This window comes from Leptonotus elevatus, chromosome 20, assembly GCF_054856555.1.
Source record: "Leptonotus elevatus isolate MCC_2025b chromosome 20, RoL_Lele_1.0, whole genome shotgun sequence".
Taxonomy (NCBI): domain Eukaryota; kingdom Metazoa; phylum Chordata; class Actinopteri; order Syngnathiformes; family Syngnathidae; genus Leptonotus; species Leptonotus elevatus.
The window spans coordinates 16,347,564-16,359,267 of NC_141258.1; the positions used below are offsets into that span (position 1 = coordinate 16,347,564).

The window sequence follows — 11,704 nt, forward strand, 5'->3', positions numbered from 1 at the left end:
GTTTTTACCAGAGCTTGCTGCATGAGGTATTTTATGTTTTTGTTATGCATTATGTATTAAATTAAGAATGATTGATTAAATGATTTATTGCATGGTAAATATATATGATGATATTCTCAGTGATAGTTTTTAAAAGCAAAGGCAGTCCAATGTTTTTGAATGTGACTGATTTTGAGTTGACTAAAACTGCAATTTTATATGGGATAGTTCAATATACATTGAAAATTTATGCTGTTGTTTTGTCTATTTCTTTGTCATCTGAGTGCATTGAAAGTACTTAAAAACACGGAAAACCCATGAGCTCTCGACCTAGCTGAGTGCCCGCGGCCCCCAGACCCCCGGCTAAATTTTCAGATAATTTCACTTTGGTCAAATCACATCCCTGGTTATGTGGACTTAGCGAAGGCATTCAACAGGTTCCCTTGGGGAGTCCTGTGGTGGGGGTGGGGAGGCGGGGTACTTTGGGAGTATGGGGTACCGAAGCCTCTGATACGGTCTGTTCGGTCCCTGTACGGCCGGTGTTGGAGTTTGGTCCGCATTGATGGCAGTAAGTCGGATTCGCTTCCAGTGAGGGTTGGACTCTGCCAAGGTTGTCCTTTGTCACTGTAACCTTTACGGACAGAATTTCTAGGCGCAACTGAGGTGTTGAGGGAGTCCGGCTTGGTGACCTCAGCATTGCATCTCTGCTTTTTCCAGATGATGTGGTGCTCAATGCAGAGTGTGAGGCGGTTGGGATGAAAATCAGTACCTCCAGAACTGAGATCATGGTCCTCAGTCAAAAAAGGATGGAGCCAGCTGAAGTGGCTTGGGCATCTGGTTCAGATGCCTCCTGGACTCATCCCTGGAGCGGTGTTCCGGGCATGTCCCACCAGCAGGAGGCCCTGGGGACGACCTAGGACACGGCCACAATCTTTGCTCACTTAACATCAAATTCAAACATTTTGTAGTAACAAGGGTCTTCTTTCAGACAAACCCACTTTTGTTTGGCAAAGGTGTCATTTAGTAACTTTTATTTCACTTCAAGCGAGGAGAAGTCACACTTTTCCAGCCATTCAACCCCATGTAGTTTTCAACCTGCTCTAATTCGGTTATTTTTCATCCGATAGTAAAAATGAAAAAATGCTCGCGTTCCCCAAACCCTTGCCATTCTAACTAGCCATTTCTGGAATCTGCATCTTTCTCATACAACTCAGTTGAATGTGTGTGCGTGATGTGTCCAACAAGTTGAAATCAAATGTGTGTGCGTAAATCTGCATGTTTCTTAAAGCGACAGTAAGGAACTTTTAGTTTGTTGATTATGGTTAACTTCCACATTTCTTGACCGATTCCAATCGTTCCAATTTTAAACTGTTTAGCTCATCATATGTTTCCAAATATGTGATGTGTGGCCATGTATAGACCATACAACATTGCAATTTTGATTCAGTGTTGTTTCACAAGTGAAACTTTTGCCAAGCCAAAGACAAGGACACCAAACAGAAATGTACGATGCTCCAGTGGGCAATGACAGTGAGATCTGGGGGGATATGATTGGGAGGAACGCCGAAAACGATCAGAACCCGCATGGTGATGGATGGACCCCCCCCCCCAAATAAAAAAAAATCAAAAATAAAAGCGCAATATTATTTTTTTGTTTTTAAATGTAATGTAATGGACTGCTATTTAAATAGTGTTTTTTTTTTTAGCTATACTGCTTGGTCTCTCACTTCTGCATAGCAACTGCCTCAGCCAATCAGGGCTGCCTGTTATCTCTTTCACTGTTGAGCTCAACTCACCCCCTTTTTTTCTATGTGTACTCAAGGCTTGGCCTATGTACCACTACCACTATTGCAAATACTATTACTACTACTACTACTACCTTGGACATATGATTAGATACGTTCAGGATTCATGTCCCCCCGCCCCATCCAGGGTAGCAGCCATCTTGACCAATTGATTAGGCATACCTGATCAATTGGCCAAGCTTGCCGCAGCCCAGGGTTTGCTCAGGATTCTCGCCCCCAACCCCCCCTTTTTAATTTATGTAACATTACTGCAATGGCAATAGTTGCTTGAGTGAGCTTGAGTCTCGGGTGTTACAGCAAAATTTGAATCTCTGTTTCCTGCTGGTGGTGGTTACCCCTAATACTACATTAGAAGGTGGCAAATTCCAGGGTATATTTGAACTATCCCAAACTAAGTCTTGACAAGTAATTACCATTATACTATATTACTACTCATTATTTCAGTTAGAGGAAAAGACACAATTGAGTCACCCTATGTCTGCGTTGTCATTTGATGCAGGTCGCTGGAGTCCATTCCCATCCCATTAACAGATCCAGGCCTTGTGTTTCTCATCACCAACTCAAATGTGAAACATTCTTTGGCAAGTAGCCAGTATGCCTTGAGACGTGCACAGTGTGAGAATGCTGCCTCCATCTTGGGGAAACCCAGTCTAAGACATGCGACAATGAATGACCTAGAAGGTTTGAACAACTATTTTATCATTTTATTTTATTCCAAACTATTCTTGTCAGCTCTTTATTGGTATATAGTCAAGCCGTCATGTCCAGGCTCTTCTGCTTTCTTCATTCCTTCTATTATTCTTCCAGTAGTGGTGTCATGTGATACCATATATTTTGGTATTGATCCGATGCAAAGTAAACACAGGCAAGGTTTTTCTTGGCTCAAAATGAGGCAGTGGTGGTATCATCCTGACTATGATGGGTGATTACAGATACCAGTTATCGTATCGGTGCCAATACTAGTCTTATTTTAATGTATCGGTAGTCGCGGCGGTGATCTCTATACTATTTTTGGCCGTCCTCCTGCAGCCATTTTATGATCAGGGACTAGAAATTAGATGAATACAAAGGTGGCATTAATTTTTGCCATTTTTTAACTACAATAATTAAAAACCCATCCACTAGTACATATTAAATTATAAATATAGTTCAGCGTTGTTGTAAAACACTAATATGTTTATTGTATATACTGTGTTTTTATGACTTTGGCGATGGCTGGAGCGTGCCACCTCACAACCAGGAAATGGGCAATTGCATCATCTATTTGCCAATTGTTAATCACTTTGTAACTATTTTCCCCAAAAAATCTTTACAATAGCCTTTTAATTTGACCATTAATGACAGATTTTTTTTTTGTTGCAGATTATCACCTTAGCTGTTCATAATGGAAATTCCTGCAAGACTCTGGCCAATAGTTTTCAGACAGGATTCGGGTTTGAATTTCCCGTGCTCTCTCTGCGGATGTGACGCCATGTGCGCATTGAGTAAAGACGGGAACATTTTTCATTTTTCGGTCACATGTGGCAGTAGCGTTCAGTAACTTTAAACTTTTTTTATTTTTATTTTTTTTTACTATTTGCCTTTTTATTAAACCGCAATTTATTAAAGCCAGGACATAATTAGCAAAACTTTATCGGTAAATATAAACATCCACTTTTTCTCCACACATTGCTGAGATCTGAATTTTTTTTCTTACTAAAGCGCACAAAGAGATCAGCGAAAAACATGTCATGTATTTTCAAAAACTGCTTTCCAAAAATTTAAGTAACATTAAATAAGTTTTGAACCTACAATTCATATTTTCATAATTCTGCTGATGAAACATTGACTTACAGCTAGATTAATTAAATTTTTGTCATGTCCCGAGGCGGTCTGTATCATTTTTACTTGCACTAAACAACTTTGAGGAGGACGGAGGGATCATTGCCACACAAAAAAGCGGAAGCCGCTCGGCACCGAGGCAGGCCCCGCGGTGGACGTTTGCGAGAGAGCGGGGTGAGCCGCTCGGCAAGTCTCTGCGTGCCAGCTCGCGGAAGCAGCGAGTCAGGCCCGACGCCGCTGGCGGGGGACCTATGCGAAAGGCATAAAACACAATGGTGAAGTTTTGTTTTAAAACCAAGATCAAACTGATGAAAAATGTTAGACACTCATCTCAAAGTCATATGAGACAAAAACTCACCGAAAATTACGTGCACTTATGGCACCAGGCTTTAGTTACAGCGGTGACGTTACTGCTCCCCCCCCCCCTTTCCCTCCTTCTGCTCCATTTCAATTAGCATTTAAATCGCAGCTTTCACGATTAATAATCGCATTTTGTCAAATCGCGTTGTAATTGAAAATGCAATTAATCGTTCAGCCCTAATTAAATGCGATGGTTCCGTTTTTTCATTCGTGTAATTTTAAGAAAGATGGATCACATTTGTCGGTGATTTTGTGCAGAAAAGTAAGAAATTCCAAAAGCTTCAGATACTTTTTCATACCACTGTAGATAGACTCCATCATGAAGTTCAATTAAGAAAGATGCAAACCATGCATATCCCCAGTTCCTGCCTGGCACAGCAACAAGCTAACTTTGTCTTCTCACTATATTTCAGAGTCAAGAGATCATCTTGATGATGTTACCTATCGTAGAGCTTGTCATGTTATTGGGGAGATCCACAGGACTGTAAAAGCTGCAGAATCCTTGAAGAAAGGTGCCTACCAAGAGTTTGGCAAAATCATGGTGGAAAGCCACAATTCCCTCAGGTACTGAAAAAGAAATCTTACTGTTGTTCCTTTTAAGTGCCAAAAGCTTCAAAGCTTAACTCATTCACTCTCAGTCATTTTTACTGAAGCAACCCCCTTCGCTCCTGCCTGTTTTACTGGATTTTGACTGATTTTGCAAGGCCCACAGACTATTGTGTTCTATTGCTATAAAAAACATGGAACCTACCTTCATCAGGAAAAAAAAGTATATTTGTATCTGTTTCCGTTTTGCAGAAATTAGCATTAGAATATTGCTAAGTTTCATCACTACTCACACACCTGTTGAAAACACTGGGAAATAGAGCTTGTTGCAACATGACCCTGGCTGATCTTGTATACTCTGCTGCCACCTGCTGGCCGAGTTTTGTAATAACAACCATTGCTTTAAGCAACCTCTTCATGTCAGAAGCTGTATCAAAGCCTTCTGTATGCTCTAGCATAAAAAACACATAAAACCCGTATAAATATGTTTTTGGCAATGCAAGACAGTATTAAAAACATATTTATACGTTTTTGGGTTTGAATGAGTTAATGGTGCTTTATTGCACAGAATGAAATAAGATTGTAGGCTAAACAGTGACAAGATGGCCAGAAGTAGCAATATTGCAGTTTTAGCGGTAGGTGGGCCGTGCAAATATGGCATAAGTAAGAAATATAACATTGTAAATTGATTAATATCAATACAAGTTAGTAAGAGTTTAAAACTGCCAAAATTATCAAGAGGATCGAACCCAGGACGCCGTGACTGAAAATGCAATAGGGCTTTTGTTGTTTTCAGTTTCTCATGTCAGTGGGTTTCCAAGGTATAATAAGTTAGTGCTTACTTTATGGCTATTTCCTTTTTTGTCAGAGATTTATATGAGGTGAGCTGTAAGGAGCTGGATGATCTGGTAACGGCTGCTCTGGAGGTGGCGGGAGTGTTTGGTAGCAGGATGACAGGTGGAGGATTTGGAGGTTGCACAATAACTTTGCTGAAAGCCCAGGTCATTGACAGGACTATACAGCACATACAGGTAAATACAAACTGCATACAAGAACTTGCTGCCTTTGTATGCTCAACTATATTTATAGAGCACTTTGAAACAACCACTGCTGCATACAAAGTGCTGTACATGGAATAAAATTACAGCATACAAGACAGTTAAAACAATACATTAATAACATAAAAACAGCAAATACCACAAAACATTAAAACGACACCAAGTCTCATGCTGAGTCAAAAGCCAAAGAATCGGGTATATGCCACGGAGGAGACGGGACACCAACACTGTTTCCGGTTACTGTTGCGATATTCGCACTTCCACCCTTGTGCCCCTCAATTGCGTGTTCCCATTGATCGGTGCGAATAAGTAGGGCAGTGGTGGGCAAACTCAGTCCTTTAGGGCCAGAGTCCTGCAGGTTTTGGATATTTCCCTGTTCCAACGCAGCTGATTCCAATCAACAGGATCGTTATTAGGCTTCTCAGTTCTCCGAAATGCGTCGGAGAACGGAGATACCGTACACACTCGCACCCATCAACGGGAACGCGCAATTGAAAGGGGCACAAGGGTGGAAGTGCGAATATTGGAACGCGGCCTATATGTCGCAACAGTAACTGGAAACAGCGTTGGTGTGTGACTTAGGGAAGTCGGAAGTCTGTGGCATCTACCGCATGCAAATGAGTTTTACAGCCAGTTTTAAAGATGGGGAGAGAGTTGGCTTGCCTAACATTGAGCTGGAGCTCTTTTCAAAGTAGTGCTGTCACTATCTAATCTTTTTATAATCTATTCATCGATTAATCAAGAAGTTGCCCCATCGCCGCAAACTTTTTCCCTTTTATTTTTTGTTGTTGATGTTTTTAATCCACTAAAGTTGGACATAAATTTAATTGAGTGGATAGAAGTACTCATAATTTATTATCTTCTTGACCAGTAGAGGGCAAAGTTGGTCCTCGAGGGCCGGAGTCCGGCAGGTTTCCCTCCTCCAAGGCAGCTGATTCCAATCAACAGGATCGTTATCAGGCTTATGCAGAGCTTGCTGATGAGCAGATCATATATCAATTGTGTTGGAGAAGGGAAATATCCAAAACCTGCAGGACTCCAGCCCTCGCGAACCGAGTTTGCCCAGCCCTGTTCTATACAAACACCAACAAAAAAAGCCGATGCTAAACGGTTTGCAATCACGATTAGCATTAGCGTGCTAGTGATTACCACTTAAGGTAAACAAACACTAACTACCATTTAGTTCACACATACATCATTATATCTACAGTTCACATCTAGTGTCTTGAAAGTCACTTACAGATAGTCCTTCAAGAATAATCCATGGACCCACTATGTATTAGTGAGCATTTTTTAAGCAAATAACATCCGCCATCCGACCACTTGATGGTGCACTAACAGAAGATATAAGACCACAGCCACCATTGTGTATAAAACATGGACAGCCCAAACATGGTTCCGGCGGAAGTTGACTTATCCGACTTTGTTAACTTTTTTTCCAAGCCCTATTTCCAAGACTGGGACCGGTAACGGCAAAGGTTCGATCTGGCCTGAGTCCTACCTCCAGTAGTGTATGCCTGTCTGGTTCGCTAAAACCAAGTTCAAGACTTTTGGTTGGTTGGTTTGTTTATTGAAAATATAAACATAGAAAAACAGATTACAAGTATAAAATATAAGTTGAAGAAAAAAACAAGAATAGGAAGAAAGAAAAGAGTTTACATGTTCAAAAGGGAGTAGGAAAAAGTAAAAAACGTATCTAGTCCACCCCTTATGTTTTGACTTATTTTAATAGATACAATAATAGGTTAATATATTTCAATAAAAGAAAATGTATAAACCTGTTCGTGTATACAACTGCACTTTGACATGTACGTACAGTACCAGTAGCATATGTACATGTAATTCATAGGCATACACCATAATAATTCATCCTCATATTCACATATACAATTTTTATACAATTATTCAATTTTACTGTATCTTAGAGCTTTGTCTACATATATTGTGACACCCCTTCCCCACTTATTTTCCCTATTTGTTGCAAACAATTCGTATCCTTCCAGTCCCATGTAACAATTTTTTTTCATTATCAAGCCATGTTTCAGATATGGCAATTATTTTGAATGTATTTCATTTATTCAGGTATTCTTTGATTTTTGTAAAATTTCTGTAGAGACTTCTACTATTGAAGTGTATAATTGAAAGTGCATTTTCCATTTTTATATTTTTGTTGAATTGATCGTCCATGTAATAGTCACAAGTGAAACTGCAGTGATCATTTTTGTAAAAGTGATTGTCTGGGTCCAAATTATTGTCAGGGTCGAATGTCTTGTCGTCAGCGTATTCAAATGTTTTGAAGTCCATATTATTTATGTTCATCATGTTAATATTTCCTTTGTGTTACTGTGTTGATATGTACTTGTGGTATATTTTTGTCATCATTTACAGTGAGTTTATTGTATTGAATCCCTTGGAAATTTTATATTTCTCATACTTTTGTGGATTATTTGCCTCTACTGAGTTTTGGTGTGCTGGTAAGGGGCATGAGTAATCAACTTACGTCATAAGTATGTTGATGCAGTTCAGGCATCAGTTATTTTCTTTTCCTTATAACAGCATCTGTATAGTCCTCATTTATGAAAATGTTCGTTCCCTTAAGATTCTTAGCTTTTTGTAGAATAACGGATTTGTCCTTAAATTAGGTTTTCAGTTATCACTTTCATAACCTTTCCCTCCTTCTCAGTCCATGACTCTCCTGGTGACTCCAGAATTCCATCAAATATTAAATTGTTCCTCTTGGACTGTCCTTCCAAATAATCCATGTTTTGTAAACTTATTTTTTACCTCCTGTATCTCCCGTGAGAGTGTATCTAATCTGTTGTTTGTTGAATCCACAATTATCGATACAAAACTTTTAAAATGTTCCTGTTGTTGTTGTAGTGTGCTATGAACATGTATTTTTGCTGTTGCATTAGTTTATTCACTTGAGTCATGGAGACAAACTCCTCGTTTGGTTTCTGATCAGTCTTTCGTGGTGGCAAAGCCTACCTTTCACAACTGAGGCCCGAGTTGAGTCCCGCAATGACACCGGTGTGCAAACAGGTAGCAGTGATGGAGCCAGCCAGAAAGCAAGCAAGCAAGCCCGACAGGCGGCGGCGATGAAGTCAGCAAGCAGGCCCGGCGAGCGGCGGCAGTGGTGGAGCCAGCGAACACTTTCAGAGTGGCCTTTTATTGTGGGCAGTCTAAGTATGGTGTCTAATCAGCATCTTGATATGGCACACCTGTGAGGTGGGATGGATTATCTCGGCAAAGGAGAAGTGCTCACTATCACAGATTTAGACTGGTTTGTGAACAATATTTCAGGGAAATGGTGATGTATATGCGAAAAAAGTTTTGAAATTTTGATCTTTTGAGTTCATCTCATAAAAAACAAAAGTGTTGCTTGTGTTATTTTTGTTGAGTGTATGTATAAACGTAAACACATGATAAAATCAGTATTGTATTGCACATGATGAGTGAAAGCGGCTGGCGTTGAATGAAAAAAAATGTAAATGACTTGGTCAAAAAACTTTCCAAATGTTGCAGTGTGAAAGCAATCTAGCCACAGCACATAACCATGCATCCATGTTTTAAATCTGGAGGTAGTCTATTAATTTACTTCATCTGAGCACAGATCTGTTCATTCATGTGAAATTAAAGTACGGTACCTGTACGTCACTGTAGATTTCTTGTTGTATTGGCGGCTTTTTAGATGCTAATTGTGTGTGCGTGTACGTGCGCACTTTCTGTTCCTCCAGGAGCGATACAGTGGAACCCCAGCTTTCTATGTTGCAACTCCTTCAGAGGGTGCTCGGGCTCTCAAGCGGTCCTGAATTCTGCCAATGACCTTCTACACGTGACGTCACAGCCTTCATGGGAACGCCCCTTCCAGCACGCTGGACGGCAAAATAAATACTCTGTTGAAACCGTTGAAACTCGTAAAGCATATAGTCCTGTATCTATCTACAGTAGTTTTCTAACATTAAGCCACTTCTTTCTTTCTTTTTTTACATTGAGCACTTTAGACTGTCCCTATTTTTTGGTAACATTAAGCAATGTTAAGCTTTTTCTTCATAGTAAATGTAAAAAAATACGTCAGTTACATGATAAATAAGTGTTACTTTTAGGTATCTTGTCCCCCCTGGTGAGCTTCTCGTCTCGGAGACCCAGCCAACGACAAAAACAAACAAACTGGTTCGTATTCAGGCATTTTAAGCTTTTAAATCAGCTCCAGTGTAAGGGGATACGGTGTTGACTACATGATATAGGTCGTGCGGCCGGTTTGAATTCTGACCATTTGAATTTTATTAAGTCAGTGAACACAGCGAGCGATAAAAGGTAAGGAAGTATGGAGGACCAATTCTGCGAAATTAAAAATAGCTAAATGACTACATAAATAAATTAATACAAGTGAAAATATATATGGATATAAAAAATAAAATTCTAAATTTAAATACGAAAAAATAAATAGAAATAAAAACAACAAAATTATATGTCCATTAAGAAAAAAAAATGGGGGGGGGGGCTGTTAAGCATGGAAAAAGGACGAGTTTTAGAATCTCTGATAACTAACTTTATTTGAACACTAAACGAATGAAAATCCATGAGAAGAATCAGTGGAACACCGTTTGAAGATACACAAGGAATATAACTCCAGCGGAAAGTAACAGATGTCTAAAAAAGCGAAACTTTGGAAACACGAACAACCAGATGCAGGCCCCGATTATGGAGGTAAATGTGGTGCAAAACTAACTTGTAAAAATTTTTTGTACCTGTAGAAAAAAGTCTAAATTTGTATCTGTAAAAGTCGTGATTTGAACCTGTAAAAAAAAATAATTGTACCTGTAAAAAATAGTTTTGTATCTGTAAAAAAAAAAAGTATCTGTAAAAAAAATTGTATCTGTAAAAAAAAAATTGTACCTGTAAAAGTCATGATTTGTACCTGTACAAACATTTTTTTTACCTGTACAAAAAAGTGTAAATTTGCATCTGTAAAAGTTGTGATTTGTACCTGCAGAAATGACAACTTGTAGTCAAAGAAGTCGCCACTAGGAGTCACAAGTGTTTTTTCTGCTGCTGTCCAGTCACGTGAGTTTTGCACCAAATATCTCGCTACAAATGGTGCTAAACTGATTCGTACTCGTAGAGCACCGTGATTTGTACTCGTAGAAGAAGAAGGCGGGCTAAAGCTCAACCTCATTGGTTGAGCGAACGACAATGGGTTGAAATTCCAAACAGAGTAGCCACACCAGTTTACGTCTCATTTTGGAAGAAGAGGACGTCCCAGGCGTGACAATTTCAACATGGTTCAATATACAAACACCGTGTGGAACAGCTTAAACGTTAGTTGACATGCAGAGCACTCAAAGTAGGCAGAAAGAAGTTTTAGTATGAAGGTAAGATTTATTGTACGATCATAGCTCGTAATCCGGTGCGAGCTAGCTCATCTCATGTTACTTGTCACGAAAACTGAATACATTGAAGTCACGATTTTTATTTCAAGATTTGAAGCCTACCACTGTAAACAGTCTAAACCTATAACCAAAAGTGGACAGTTCTCAGCAACTTGTATTTGACTAGCATTATATTCAAGTATCTGTACTCTTACTATCATAATAAAATGAAAACAAAACGTTTTTACTGCGGGTGAATCTTTAAGCTGCTACAGGTATTTTAACCTCAACCCTTTATCCTCTGTATTTAATCATTTTATTTTAAATATTACAATTTCTTGATAAATGTCAGTATTTTTGCAATGTATGCTTTGCAAACAGTTTAAAAAAAGAGGCACTTACACTTAAACATACACATTTGCCTTCAACACTGAAGCAAAATAAAAAATAATGCAAATGGAAATGTTTATGAACAATGTCTGTGTCTATCAGTATTACCACTATTTCTGATATTAAGATGTGACAAAATCTTCGTTTTTTTCTGGCTAACAAGATAAAGCTAAACGTTTAACCGATTACATATAATGTCAGTGGCTGTGTTTTGATAATGACCCAGATAGGAAGATTATTTTTTATTGTATGAATATGCTGACCCAACCATTCTGTTTGCACAGATCCCAGCATGCAGTCCAATCCAAGCTACTTCTTGATCCATCTCTAGACGGTGGCACATGGTGTGACATCAAACCTGCTTCAAAGTGGC

The 11,704-nt window shown here is 39.2% G+C and overlaps 1 protein-coding gene across 2 annotated transcripts in view; it reads left to right on the plus strand.

Annotated features, from left to right (window-relative positions):
- galk1 (galactokinase 1) overlaps positions 1–11,180 on the plus strand; it is a 17,822-nt gene extending 6,642 nt beyond the window's left edge. The window contains exons 5-8 of one of the 2 annotated variants that reach the window (XM_086065039.1): positions 2,284–2,465; positions 4,379–4,529; positions 5,380–5,542; positions 9,307–11,180. In XM_086065039.1, the coding sequence (XP_085921165.1) occupies positions 2,284–2,465; positions 4,379–4,529; positions 5,380–5,542; positions 9,307–9,381 (571 nt within the window). In that variant the 3' untranslated portion in view covers positions 9,382–11,180. The remainder of the gene's footprint in view (positions 1–2,283; positions 2,466–4,378; positions 4,530–5,379; positions 5,543–9,306) is intronic. The other variant, XM_086065040.1, reaches the window with a different exon arrangement.
- The last annotated feature ends 524 nt before the right edge of the window (positions 11,181–11,704 follow it).